The sequence below is a fragment of the Sphaerodactylus townsendi genome, linkage group LG10 (assembly GCF_021028975.2).
Source record: "Sphaerodactylus townsendi isolate TG3544 linkage group LG10, MPM_Stown_v2.3, whole genome shotgun sequence".
NCBI lineage: Eukaryota > Metazoa > Chordata > Lepidosauria > Squamata > Sphaerodactylidae > Sphaerodactylus > Sphaerodactylus townsendi.
The window spans coordinates 38655638-38670298 of record NC_059434.1 but is presented as its reverse complement, the minus strand read 5'-3'; the positions used below and the strand labels follow the sequence as shown (position 1 = coordinate 38670298).

Sequence of the window (14661 nt, the reverse complement as noted above, 5' to 3'; positions counted from 1 at the left end):
CAGTATGAATGCTGAAAGTGACAGTAGAAATGTTACTTTGGTCTTCAAAATTTATCTACACTGTCACTGGCTCCACAAAGAACTATTGTTTATATTTTAAAATTGAAATTGAGTACTGTGAAATCCTTGTAAATTGAAGAATTGGTTTGCATTAAAATAGGATGTTTTTTAAAAAAATTAATTAGCTGTAAAAGATTTCTGCTATTATAATCTCAGTGTGCTGTATGCTACTAGCTATTCCACTGACAAAAGAGATCCACAAAAAGGCTACACTGGAAGTTATGTGAATAACTCAGACAACATAGAAAATAGAGTGAGGAGGGGAACTGGATAAGATTAAGCAGAAAAGCTCAATATAATATAAGATCTTCTTGTAAGTTTATTGAATTTCTAATGGTTTTGTTTGAATTCTAATTTTGAAAATTTGAGTCAAAATGTATTGAGCCTTTGCCCCAAAATTTCCACATTTTTGGAAGAATAACCATGGAAGAAGATGATTGCTAGGGCACTGAAGAATTAAAACCAAGTACGAGAGTACTGAGAAATGCAGACATTTCTTTGCGCTACTAACGTTGACCTTTCCATCATCACAACCCTTTCTCCAAACACTGACCCTGTGTTTTCAGACTTTTCTCCATGGGTGTATCTGATGTCCAGTTCAGCTTTTCGTCTTCTTCTAGGAACTGTGACCTTAACTTGATACCTTATTAAATATAGATAAGGCTTAATACCCTCATTAGGGATGCAACCTGCTCCCCCCAAGCATTGTCTATTATTGGTTCTTAAGTTCAGAACCTTGGATCACTTTGATTATTCTTATTCTTTCCATGCATAGGCTTCTGGGTAGCTTTGCTTTTTATCCTGATTTACATATGTAGAATTTGTTTTTTTCTTTCTAGTGACATTACCAACATTTTACTAATTCTCTAATTTCTCACTTCAAGTGATAATATTCTTCTTCTTGGCCTTTTTGCTTTTATTCTTGAGCTTCGCTACTCCATGAGTACTGCCACCTTTTGCTACTTTGTGATTCAGATTCTAGTACTTATTTATAGCTTTTTTCATATCTTTGGAGAACTGAGAGAAATAGGGACTGAGATCTCCTGATTGACATATGTACACCTTGACTGCCCTAAAGTCTAGCTTATGCCAAGGTTTCTCCTTCGGAAGTACAGAATGAGGACAGAACAATGGCAAGGAAATTTCCTGAGGGAGATGGAATCTGCTGGCCACTTCTGGCTTGAATGTAGGATCCATGTGAAGTGCAATCTTATCCCTATGGATGATACAACACTTGGGTTGAATTGATAAGGCCCCCAACTCTGACACTCTATGAGCTGAAGTTATGACAACCAGAAATAAGGTCTTCATCCTTAACCACTTCATAGGAATCTGACTAATAGGTTCAAATGGAGCCTTGGGTAAGGCTGACAGAAAAATGTATAGGTTCCACAAGGGAAATTTGTGAGTAGGAAGGCAGAGCAAATTGAGCTACCCCTTTTAGAAATTTCTGTATGGGTGTGTCTTAAGTGATGTGGTTACCCTTTTATAATGGTAGAACAGTTGCCAATGCTGCCAATTATCTCTTTAAGGTGGAAGACTTCAGACCCAAGGAAAACTCGTCTTGAAGAAATTGTAGCACTGAGGCAATCTTGGACCTCTCGGGATCTACCCCCTTCCTGTGGCACCATCTGTAGACGACTTTCCAAGAGGAACTTGGTTGCTACTACTTCTGGAGTGTAATTCGTGTGTAGGAGTTTTGCCCTCTCAATTTCCAAGCAGTCAGCCAGAGTCACTGATGATGAAGGTTGAGGATAGGTCCCTGATGTAGCAGACCATGATCCTCTGGTAATCTCATGGGTTCATCGATTGACATTTCTCTCAAGTTGGAGAACCATGGTCTGCAAGATCAGTAGGGAGCTATCAGGATAACTGTGGCTCTGAGGAGTCTTGGTAGGATTGGCATTGTAGGGAAGGTGTGCAGGATGCCTGAGGGCCACAGTACTGTTACTGCATCTGTCTCCTCTGCTTTGGGATGGAAGAATCTGGAATAGAACCTGCTGATTTGTGCATTCTGGTATTGGGCAAATAGATCTACTACGGGAGTTCTGAACATCTTGGTAACTCTGTATCACCAAAAGATCTCAGGAGATTTTAAATTCATCTGCCATTACTTTCTGGACCTTCTTCCTTATAGAGTGTTCCTGTTGGGTCCTAGTGCCTCACTAGCCCAACCACCAAGCTGGGTCAGATTAGGGGAAGAAAGACAATGAATGTTGGGGAGAGGCAGAGAGAGAGAGCGCTAGGGTAGGTGACTAAAATGAGAAAAAGAAAATTGTGATAGTATGGCAGAAACAGAGTAGAGAGTTGGGGTAGGAAGAGAGAAAGAGCTGAAATAAGTGGGCAGACAGAGCTGGGGTAGCAGGGCAGAAAGTTAAACAGCTGAGGTACTGGAGCAGAAAGAACTGGGGTAGGGGCAGAAAAAGAGGGTACAAGGCAAAAATGAGAAGATTAAGAGAAGGGGTGCCAGGATGGAGAGTGAGAGGCAAAGGAGAGAACAGAAGGGGACTAATGTAATCTTGACTCCCCACTTTGCAGGTTCTCAAAACAAGCTCTCACCTTCACAGGCACCCTGCTGGCTCCCCCCTTTTGAAAAGCCCTTATCCAGCTTTGCAAAAGGGGGCTTGCCTATGAAGATACGGAAAACTTTCCCGATCTTCACAAGCACCCTGCTGCGCCTTCTTAGCAAAGCTGGGATGTGGGGGGGGGGGGGGCATGATTTAAGTGTTTGCACTGGGCACCATCTCCTGTGGATATGCTTTGTCCACATCTCTTGCCCTAGGAGGATTAGTTTTCTATACTCACAAAAGATTAAAGTTTCACAAAAAGATTAAAGTGTGGTTGATAGTGGTGCAGCAGAAGTATGTGCTTCCGCAGTAAAAAATTGTTTTGAAGGCTATGAGCAGGCAAGAGAGAGAGAGAGGTCATGGGCAAAACAGTGAGGTGGCAGGCAGGAGAGTGAGATGGTGAGCGAGCTAGGTGGAAGGTAGGAGAACAAGGTGGTGGCAGAGCGAAGCACAGTGGGAGAGGGTCGGTGGCCATATGTTGGTAAAGTGAGCTGTGAGTTGTGGGGGAAGGCAGGAAGGCCCAGTTTGGTATTTGGGTTGGGGGAAGAGGGGGAAATGGGGAAGCTGTTGCCAGACCCTGCAGGTGAGTGAAGACTTGCTGCTACTGTCTAGCCAACTCACTCTTTCTTCCTCCCCAGCCCCATTCTTGGTAGCTTGCCTGGAGTATTCTGGGCGGGTGTGGTGAAGCCTCTCCCCCCACAATCCCACTCTCACTACCTCAGCTGGAGCGTGGCTTTCCCCTCCTCCCCAAACAGCCTGTGGTGGGGTGACCTGTTCAAAGGAGCCAGCACAGTGCAGTGGTTAAGAGAAGGTGCACTCTAATCTGGAGAACTCGAAAGAACAGTTCTTCAGAGCCCTCTCAGCTCCACCTACCTCACAGGATGTTTGTTGTGAGGGGGAAAGGGAAAGGAGTTTGTAAGCCCCTTTGAGTCTTACAGGAGAGAAAGGGGGGATATAAATCCAACTCTTCTTCAGTCCTGGCTGCTGGCACCAGACTTGCTGCTTGACTTACTTGAGAGTTGGCTCAGGCAAGGAATAGAATAGCCATGCTAGGACCTGTTGAAGAGTTGGTTCAGGCAAGGAATAAGAGCCCTGTGAGGACCTCAGAACTGTAAGAAGTGTTTCCAGCTGAGTGAGGAGTCCAGGAGTTATAGTTCCATCAGCTCTTCTGTACATGAGAAATGGCACCCTCTGGATTACATCTCCTAGAGTCCTTCACTTTTTCTGGTTCGTTGTCACATGTCACACGCTCAATTATATAGTAAAGTTATACTATTAGCCCTGTAACTCTGGGATAAAATGGTCTGCAAATAATATATCATTTTCTAATTCCAGCAAGTTAACTGGGATTAACAGAATACAATTATAAGGTTTAGCCCAAAGGTGTCACAGTTAAACTGGGCAAAATTTCCAAACGAAGTCCAAAACCATAACAGCATTTAAATGTTGTTTTTCTCTCTTTCAAGGATGGTGTGGAAAAAGTCATTTAATTCCAGAACTCAAAAGAGAAATCCACACAATTGTACAAAAGATTAAGCATTTATTTTAGATAGAAATAAAACATAACATTTCAGTTAGTGCTTTAAAAAAAATCACTGTAAATTCACATTTCCTCCTAACACTGTTAGCTTGGGAATGTAAAACAAATTATTCCAATAAAGTAATTGGATGTTAAACATTACAGGTTATCCATCTAGCTTGCCAACAGTTCAGCAGCTGCATATCAGAAACATTTTAAGTTGTCGTTTTGTAACCATTTGTTTTTCTCCCCATAAAAGACCCCTTCCTCTCAAGGAGAGCCCATGCAAATGCAAAGAAAGGAAATATACCTTGGCTCCTCCAGAAAATCCGGCTGCCAGATGCAGATCTCCTTTCAAAGCAGCCGCACAACCTTTGCATTTTCTTTTATCTCAGTCACCGCAGGGATGGTCCCAATTACTGGACAAAAAAGAAGCAGCCGGTGCGTACGGCTATCATAAGAGAGAGACTTTCATTACGGAAACTGCTATCGTTTGTAAAAGAATAGTAGTAGAACCCCCTTGCTGGCTCCAAGCTCATTCTTTAATACACTTGATAGAAATATTAGGTCTTTAACATAAAACACTATTGGCTTTGATTTGGTGGAAAAATTAAGTGACCCAGGCATGCATGTACACACACACACAATCAAGCAAAGTACTTAACTACTCTGTTTCTAAGCATACATCAAATGGAAATGTTCCACCAATTTCAGTGTGAATGGCTTCTATATAATAGTGTTTTTAAGATCAAGGAGGCCCTACTGAGTATTGAAAAAATACCCTGAGCAGAAAGCAAAGAGCAGAAAATGGCATTAATGCTACTCAGCCTTCTTCTTTTTTTAAACCGAAGAACATAAAAAGATCTTTTCTTGGATTGTTCTTTTAACTACTTAAGATTTAAACAGTCAATAGCTAGTATGGCAAAGGGCTTACTCATACATGATAACCTCTCAAACATTAAATCACTTCTGAGTGAACCTATTATCTGCTTGAACTTTTAAAAAGAAATGTAACTTTTTCCAGTTAGCTCTTGAAATTAGGGTATACATGTCAAAGGAAATCTATAAACAGAACTTCAGCGGGAAGTGTCACGTTTTTCCGTCTTCTTCATGCATTCAACAAGCTTTTTACGCCTGCCCAAACAAACAGCAGCTCTTTTTCCATTTGTGGCTTGTAGGTGTACAGCTTTTGTTCGGCACAACTATTTGGCTTGAAATGTCACAAAAGGCAAATCGTTGTCTGCAGAGGGAGATGATGTTGGGAAATTAGTATGATAAAAGAAATAATTTACTGAATGTATCTACTTTTAAAGCAAACAGCTTACAAGACAAAAAAATCTCTATAAAAGCAACCAAAGTTACAGTGAGGGCAACATTTATTTCTCTGGAACAGGTAGTTTGTAGAAATTATTATTTGTGCAATTGTGAATCTGACAACATCTCAAGAGTTCCCACCACTTTTTAGCATTGAACAGCCTGATCAATTTAATATACTGAAGTTGCAAAATCAAAAACATTACAGATGTGAAAACAAAAACTTTAGCAGTCGCAATCTGATGCAGATGTGACTTTCTCAAACATGATTGGGGAACTGATTCCTGGTCTCATGCATTCTCCTTGTTCCCACCTCCGGCCCAAGACAGCCATAGCACAGCACCATATCAATACAACGGTAGTATTATCCATAGGTAGAAGGATAGCCTGGTCCAGGAGTGGGGCAAAAACATCCTAGAAGTGGCGCGGGTATGAACCAAAATTGTCGAAGGCTTTCACGGCTGGATTCAGCTGGTTCTGGTGGGTTTTCCAGGCTGTGTGGCCATGGTCTGGTGGCGTGAGGGGTGGCATGACAAGGGAGGGGAGGGAAGGGGGCCCGGAATCTGGACCTGGCCCACCTACCCTAGCAGAGGGGAGAGAGGGGGAGGCATGCAAGGGAAGGGGAGTGAGGTAGTGGAGGGGTGGCGTGCAACGGGAGGGAGGGGAGGAGAGAAAGTGAGGGGTAGCATGCAAGGTAGGGGAGGGGGAGGGACTGGATTCAACTGGTTGAACCCACCAGATCCACGGCCACACAGCCTGGAAAACCCACCAGAACCACATGCACCAAAATTGTTTGCCGGCTCTGCCGGCGTAAGTGGCACACAGAGTGGCAGGCAGGCGCCACACAGCTGTGAGGTATCTGATCTGGAACAGGCTGCCCCTCCCTGAGTTGCGCCACTATGACAGAGGACACCAGAGCAACTGGGGGTGGGCTAGGGGTGGTCCCGGCGATTTACTTGGATTTCCATGGGACTTTTGGCCTGTGAATGCCCCCTCCATGGCCACAGACTTATGCCATACTTTTCTCCAATAGGGCTATTTGGGTGGCAGGAGGTTTTTTACATTTGCCTCCTTGCCATGTTACCCAAAACTATTTTGGAGACAGTGTGATGCCAACTTTACCACATCATCCCCAGCAGCGTGGAGCTCTCCCTCCCTGGATTGGGCTGTTAAAAAGGTGGGAAGAAGTTTTTCAAATCTGGATTGAATCAAGCATTACCATTGCTTAGGTGGACTGCAGCACCATAGTTGGTTCTGAAGAGGGAAGACGCAATATGCACACCATGGGGGGAAATTTCCTCTGCACCAAACCAATGAACTAATGGTTTGGTAGCGCATATGAATGTTGCACACAGCAAGCAATGTCATCCAGCCAGATTTCAATAAAGATGACTAACCGAAACTGTGGTTTGCAAAAAGACTGTTGCTTTGTTAGCAGCATTTCAAAATGAGCATTCATACTTACCAGGAGTTGGCAAATCATGCCAACTATACGCTGTTGGACTCCGAGGACTGACTTTGTATGATTTCTTACCACACTAGCCTGATTTAAAAGACTGAAGAAAGAATTCTATATGTACCATTGATTGCTTTCACTTGCAACATTTAGAACATGTTTTCTGTCGCATAAAAGAGACAGGAAAGGCCAATAAAAGCAAATTGTAAGGGCAGGAAGCCATACCCGCATTAAAACTGTACCCAAACACATTCCAGATCACTTTACCTTCTTGATAAGCTCCATCTGCCATTACTAAATGGAGAATTTTGGCATACAGATGTTTGTGTTCATTTCCCAAAATATTCTGTACTATAGTTGAACAAATATCAATGTTCTCATCTTCATCTTCATGTATAGCCTAAGAGAAAGGTAAAGAAACTGTCGTATTTGAAAATAAACAGAAAATTAACACTCCTTCCTCATTTTAAAGCTCTTGTGTGATATGTCACAAGACTATCAAGACAACTAACTTGGTGAATGCAGGCCAAATAAACTAAGGCTCTAGTCCAAAAAGCACAATCTACACATTGCCATGAACAATATATTATTAGAAATGTTAAATTACTGAGAATATTCCACAAACCTTTAATTTGTCATAAACTTCAATGAATTTTTCGAAGCCAATTTCTTGCTCCAGGCTACATCTCAGCTCTTCCAAATGACTGAACACACTATCATACTCTGCACATTCACTGGCATTATCAACGTCACTGTTGTCTTGAAAAAGGAGAAGGAGTGAGAGAAAGAAAGAAATAAGAACACTGTTCAATATTATATTTCTTTTGCAGTTTGACTGTGGGATGGATTTTTTGTTCAATCATGCTCAATTCCTCTTTTTAGTGCAGCCTTCATTCCACATGGCTCTGGGTCCATAGATGTCCTGTGATCCCCTGGCATAGTCTTGCTGATGGTCAAAGGTAGTAATCCTAAAAAGCACGGTTAGTATATGGATGGGATGGTAGCCACTCACCACACATCAAGTTATTCTGATGAAGAAACCCTAGGATTTAATACATCCCATCCTAGAGTTGTCAAGAAACCAAAAAATGGTGCCCTGGACAATTTTTTTAAAAATGGGAAGAAGCAGACCAGCTTTATAACAAAACTAAATGCCGAAAGGCTGTTCATACATGCTACCAAATTTCTTCTTTGTGACGACTGTAGGTGGGCTAAGCTTGATATGATCAAATGGAGGACATTTGATGACAACTGCAAGGGTCAAAAAGCCCTTGCTAGATAGTATCTAACAGCATGAGATTCTAGAACATGAAAAAAAAATCAGACGTTATATATAACGTTATACAGAGACCCACAGCAACCACTCACATAGGCCATTTCTGCACGGCCCCCCAGGCGCCTCTACGCCGGCAAGAATTCTGCCGGCGTGGAGGCGGAAAAGGCGTCGCTCGCGACGCCTTACGCGTGCGGCAGGCTGACCTCCTCGAGGCCGGCAGACGGCTCCGCGATGGAAAGCCGCCTCTACCCCCTTCCCTGTCTTGACTCACCCCGTGTCCCCGTCGACCGGCCTCGCTGGTCGTCGAAGCCCCGCCCACGCGCCCTCCGACCTCCCGAGGAGTCGAGGAGGACGAAAGTGGGCGAGAACTTCGATGGCCAGCAGGCCTAGCTCCACGCAGGACACGGTGAAGTCGGACGGGCGAAAAACAGCGTGTTCCCAGCGGTGCTGTTCGCACCACGCCGCCGGGAACACGCTGTTGAGGGAAAAACAACCCTTTAAAGGGTTGTTTTTCAGGGCGGCTTGACGCCGCCCTGGGGGAGGGGGAGCGACGCCAGGTCAGCGCTGCTGCTTAGCAGCAGCGCCGCCTGTGCGAATGGCTCCCTGGGAACGGCATTTTTACCGTTCCCAGGGCGCCATAAAAAGGCCGTGCGGAAACGGCCATAGAATCACTGGTTCTTGCAATGTTCTCATTGAATTCAACAGAGGACTGTACAATGATACCCTCTGTCTGTGGATTGATGCATTGCGCATGTATAAATTATGGTTGTGTAGGTCTGAACAGTGGTCCTCAAATGTTTTGACATGCATTTCTAAATGTACCTCTGCATTGGGGGGGGGGGGGATCTCACCAAAAATCTCACGAACGTGTTAGCAAAGTACATGTTAATTTTTTTCCTATTTATGCATACAATATTACTGAGTAGCAGGCTGTATTTCATAATCATTCCACACGTTATACAGACGAAAATCTACATTTGCCACTGAACCACCTCTCTGAGCTCCTTCTTCCTTTTGGTCTTGTGACCCATCTGTGACAGAAAGCTGATCTGCTTTTGTGCCCCCAACCCACAGACAGAGAACCACTAGCAATCAGGGACTGCAACAAACCCTGCAAAGATGTAGAACTGATAATATCACCATTTATTATTCAACATTTTGTACCATTATTGCTAGGAGCCCCTTGGCTGACTTAGTTGACTTAGCCTTCCATTCTTCTGATGTTGGTAAAATTATTATTATTATTTATTTAACTGATATACTGCTCTTTCCATTGGACGGGCTCAGATTGCTGGGGATAGAGCATAGGTGACTGGGAAAGGCAATAGCAAACCACGCTGTAAACACAGTCTGCCTAGTAAATGTCATTATGTGACATCACCCATGGGTCAGTAATGGCCAAGTGCTTGCCTTTACCTAACCTTTACCTAACCTTATTGTTAATATCACTTACGGGATTATATGTATATTTTTCTTAGTCTTGTTTCCTTTGACAAAAATGCATTATGCTTTTATTTTTTTCTGCTAAAATAAAATTCTATAACAAAACAAAGATGCAGCACTGAACTAATAAAAATCTCTGAACCCAGTTTAGGGACATCTTCATATACTAGATCAGAATGTAAGTCTTAACTCCTGTTACTGCATTCTTTGCATTTAAGCTATGTTACCTAACACAGCACAGACATTCTCATCTTCAATTAATGCTCAGCAGAACAAAAAAAAAAGTAGATTTGACCCATAGATGTACATAATTTGCATACATTCTAGTAATCTGCATTTATGAGTTTTTATCTGAAATAACCCAAGGTTGGTTGGGGTGTCCAACTCATTTGTTACAAGGACTGGATATGACATATATTTGACTTAGTCGAGCTGGGCGGGTGGGGGGAAGGGTGGCTTCCTCAGCTAGCTCCAGAAAAACACTTGGGGGGGAGCGCCTGTGGGTATCTGCTTTGAGAGGGCTTCTCAGGCCCACGAGCCTGCTGAGACAACCCCCCTCCCACTCCCAATGTGTCTCAGTGGGCTTGCAGGCCTGAGAAGTACCCTTAAGGGGTCAAATCTGGTTCCCAGACCGCATGTTTGACACCCCTGGTTTACACTATGTCCAAGTTGGAAGACCCACCCCAACCTGAAACCATTCTGAATAATCAACCTTTCAACTGCAACAGAGGTATACCTGAATGCCATTCTTCATTAAGAGCAATTTCACTACTGGGATTGTGGTCCTCTTCATCCCCCGCTGTACCATTTGTAAGGCGTTCGGCTTTCAAAGTAACTTCTTCCTCTTCGCTGAATTCCTCACTAGGCTGCTCTCTAAGCAATTGCTCCATCGAAGCTTGAAGCTCCTGCAAATCTGTGTCTGCCTCCCCGAACATCCTGCAAGGCAAAACATTACTATCTGCTTAGTGAATATATGATAGATAGTCCTCAGATGTCCAAACTAAAATTTAAAAATATGTTTTGCATCAGCAGTGGTAACTTACGGCTAATCTAACACAAACTGGACATCTGAAGGGCCAAGCCACATTTCACCTTTAGTATGTGGCTGCTGATTTGAAAGCTTTCCTCTATGGGCTGCACCAGCTGTGCATTGGTAACATATTGATATTTTGATACTTACCATGGCAGTCCTTCCCTCAAAGTGAGCTATTTACACTGCCATGGGAAATATGATCACAGCACCCATGTGTTGCATAGAGCTGAGCAGCTAGACATCCAATATTGTAAAGCTTAAATGCTAAATTCAGTTGTCACAAAGACCTTTGCAATCAGGGGCAGTATATCCAACCATCCCCCAAACTGATAAGAACTCTTTCTTTTAAAGAGCACATGCAAGGAAACAGCAGGTATTGTAACATGCAGTGACAGTAGTTTCTGGATTTTTAGAATGCTTAGAAGGAGAAAAAAGGGGACAAGGCGGACCTGGAAAGAGAAGCTGTTAATATGCTGAAAACAACAAGTCATCAAAGCAGTTCCTGGGCTGCTTCCACATGGATAATTTGCCAAAGGCCTCTAGCCCAAGCCAGAGCACCCATACAACAGCCTACCATTTTTCCTGTTTTTCTGGTTGTTTTTTTTTTGGACAAATATTTTCAGAAACATCAGAGCCAAAGCAGGGTAACCCAAATGTGGATGGGAGGGGGAGGATTTCTCAACTTTTTCACTAACATCTCATCCCACCTTCCCTTCTAGCCTCTTAACGCCCACCCCCACTGCCAGAAGGCTTTTAAAAAAACTGGTAGAATGCATATCTTTCCAACACTATAATAACCTATCTATGGCTTATTTTTTTAAGCCAGGGAAAAAGTCTTCTAGAAGCCTTCTTAGGGGGCAGAAGTGCAGCGGTAATAGGTCCACAATAAGGAAACATCCCCAAATGGAAGCAACTTAAGAAAGAAAGAAGAGGAACTGAAAACCACAACATGGTTCCCTGTGAACTGCCTGCACTGGATATTCCAATGAGACTTCTGAACTTTTGTTAGGTGTAAAACAGGTCAGGAGAACGTCTCCTGCATTTTGACGACAAAAGGTTCTGTGGCAAGGGGGTAGGATAGAAAGTCCTGAAGACTGAAAACATGAAATGCGTGGACTATTCACAAGCAAGGCTTAACAGGATGAATTAAGAAAGTGACAGCAGGCAGAGGTAATTCTCCTAACTGAAATTTTACTGTAAAATATACTAAGCATAAAGAACAAAGTTTTAGTTCCTACAGGAAAAAAACCAGCATGACTTTGACAGTAACATGAGCCTGTTGAATATTTAGCAGCTGATATCCAAGTCAAGATCTCCACATAGCTGTGCAATGGGACACACTGCAGTGAAAGAGACAGTGTATCTTCTTTAAGCAGATTTTAAAGCCCATTTTCATAACCTAGAAACCACTGGCACCCTTTCCCCACAATTCGTCTGCCTCTATCTTGCTTTGCTTCAAAAAGGTTTTTTCTCAGTCTAGGCCCTTGCACCCTCCCCCCGCAGCCCACAAAGCCAATAAGAATTAAAAGTATAGCAACTATACTGAATCTCAAATTTCTGTTACTGACTTTCCTCACCATACACTATTTTTCAGACAGCTCAGGCAGCAGTTAGGATAGTATCATCTCACAACATGATACAGTCAATTTGGAAGGTATTGTGAATGAAACGGTACAAAGGCATCATATTTTCCACTTGCCATATCCTTTGCTATTTACTCTGAATTTTGTTCTCTTGCAGAAAAATGCCAATATAATGCACCAAAGTATGCCACTTTCTCACTGCAAATTGCATATTTTAAAGAACTCTCAATGCTCTTTGTGGGGTATTTTTGGTGGCAACTATTTTTTTGCTCACATGTCTTCCGAGTCAGACTGTCCTTCTTTGGTAGGTTCATCTTCCAGGTCCTCTATTTCAAGATTCTCTCGATTTTGTATGTCGGCGACACTGGGAACATCAATTAATGTTTTATAGAGCTTGGAAAGATCTGGGAGGGAGCAGGTTCTCAGCATCTGCAAAGAAGTACTATGTAAATGGATTGGGTCAGAACAAGAAACTGCTTTGTTTTTTTGAAGGTAAAATAGCAGATTGGATCTCAGCTATGTGACTACAGAGGACTCAAGGGAAATTCTGAGCCCATCTCTCCCCAGCAGCAGCCTGCAAGGTTCCCTGATATTCTCCTTCCTAGATGTCAGCAAAGCACGCCTCCAGGAACAAAGTAGGGGAGGCCAGAACTGGCAAAATGCTATAATCAGAAAATGAACTTAGCACCCAAGCTTATGATTTGGATCCAGCAATGTGCAAGAAGAAACATGAATGTTTTGCTTGCTTAAGATCTTGTGGCACACCTAGAGCTTTCCTCCCTATATACCAGCGGCCATAAATTGCCTGCACAAGGTGAACAAGCAGAAAAGCAAGTGGGGACACAGTACAGACTTCATGTAAGCAGCTACCATGGTCCTTTTCTTATTCTTCCACAAAAGTTATAGAATAGGTGGATTTTTTGTGCTGATCCAGCCAATTTTGATGACAATTAAACAGTACATACATAGTGATGTTGTAACTGTTAAAAAGCAATATAATTCTTTCAAGCAGAAGCAGCAATTTGTGCTATCTGGAGGAGGAGAAGGAATGGAACAAAGATGACACCAGAAAATGTAGAATTGTTACACTTTCACGCTGAAGCGGTGAATTCTTCCAGGTTATTAGAGGGTTTTCGTGATTTCTGAAGAGTCAGAATAACTCTCTCTTAAACTGGAACTTTAAAAGATTTCAGCCCATTTCAAGCATTTATCCATATGAGACTGCTTTTGGTGTAAGCATTTTGTACAAGTGTATTTCTTGAGTTGGCTGTCACGTTACCATCTCACACAGATATATTTTGATCTGTGAACATGCTGTGCCAATGTAACTGTTGTCATGGACAATTGGTACATCGAGCTCTTACAAGTGGATTTCTTGGAGGAGTACTATAATGTTTGATAGTAGCGTAGTATTTTTATGACTGAACTCATCGGACAACAAAAAGCAGTCCATATTCAATTGTAAGATTTCTGAACATAGTACAGTAAGAAGAAGAAGAGTTTGGATTTATATCCCCCCCTTTCTCTCCTGTAGGAGACTCAAAGGGGCTTACAATCTCCTTGCCCTTCCCCCCTCACAACAAACACCCTGTGAGGTGGGTGGGACTGAGAGAGCTCAGAAGAACTGTGACTAGCCCAAGGTCACCCAGCTGGCGTGTGTGGGAGTGCACAGGCTAATCTGAATTCCCCAGAGAAGCCTCCACAGCTCAAGCGGCAGAGCGGGGAATCAAACCCAGTTCCTCCAGATTAGAATGCACCTGCTCTTCACCACTACGCTGCTGCTGCTCCTAGGGCTCAGTGGCGGAGCATCTGCTTGACATGCAGAAGTTCCCAAGTCCAATCCCTCACCTCTCCAGGTGATGAGGTGATGGGAAAGACCTCAACCTGAGACCCTGGAGAGCTGCTGCTGGTCCGAGTAGACAATACTGACTTTGATGGACCAATGATTCATGCAGGATAAGGCAGCTTTATGTGTTCTGTGAATGGTGCTGATATATTTGCCAGTTTGGTGATTCTGAGACTTGCCTTTGGATTGTTTGCATCAAAGAGGCCAGTAGAAAGTCCTATCAACAGTGAATTTTTGTCTCTCGTCTTTTCTGGGGATACAGAACGTGACCTTGTTGGAAGAGAATCGTCAAGCGAAGACTGTGCCGACAGAACTGGAGAAGCTGTTAGTATTGCTTGATAATGCGCCATCTTCTGGAAAAAGGGTTCGTGTTGCAAAGAATCACTGAGACTAGCCTCTAGAACGATAAAAAGCAGCAACTTAACAAATACATATGGTGAAACCTGTCACAGCAAAAATTCTATTTTAAAATATGGAGAACATAATTACGAAAGTTACCAAATAAATCAGGCACATGGCAACACTGAATCCAACCTGGGATTTCCTTGTTTTAAACTGCTGGTT

At 43.0% G+C, this 14661-nt stretch overlaps 1 protein-coding gene across 12 annotated transcripts in view; it reads right to left on the bottom strand.

The window, feature by feature from the left end:
* Positions 1-4150: 4150 nt before the first annotated feature.
* The window catches only part of NEK1 (NIMA related kinase 1), a 49127-nt gene continuing 38616 nt past the window's right edge, over positions 4151-14661 (bottom strand). For all 12 annotated transcript variants that reach the window (XM_048509468.1, XM_048509475.1, XM_048509472.1 and 9 more), the window contains 6 exons: positions 14277-14494; positions 12526-12680; positions 10372-10571; positions 7542-7675; positions 7184-7316; positions 4151-5386 (listed from right to left, as the gene is read on the bottom strand). In XM_048509468.1, coding sequence (XP_048365425.1) covers positions 5349-5386; positions 7184-7316; positions 7542-7675; positions 10372-10571; positions 12526-12680; positions 14277-14494 — 878 coding nt within the window. In that variant the 3' untranslated portion in view covers positions 4151-5348. The remainder of the gene's footprint in view (positions 5387-7183; positions 7317-7541; positions 7676-10371; positions 10572-12525; positions 12681-14276; positions 14495-14661) is intronic.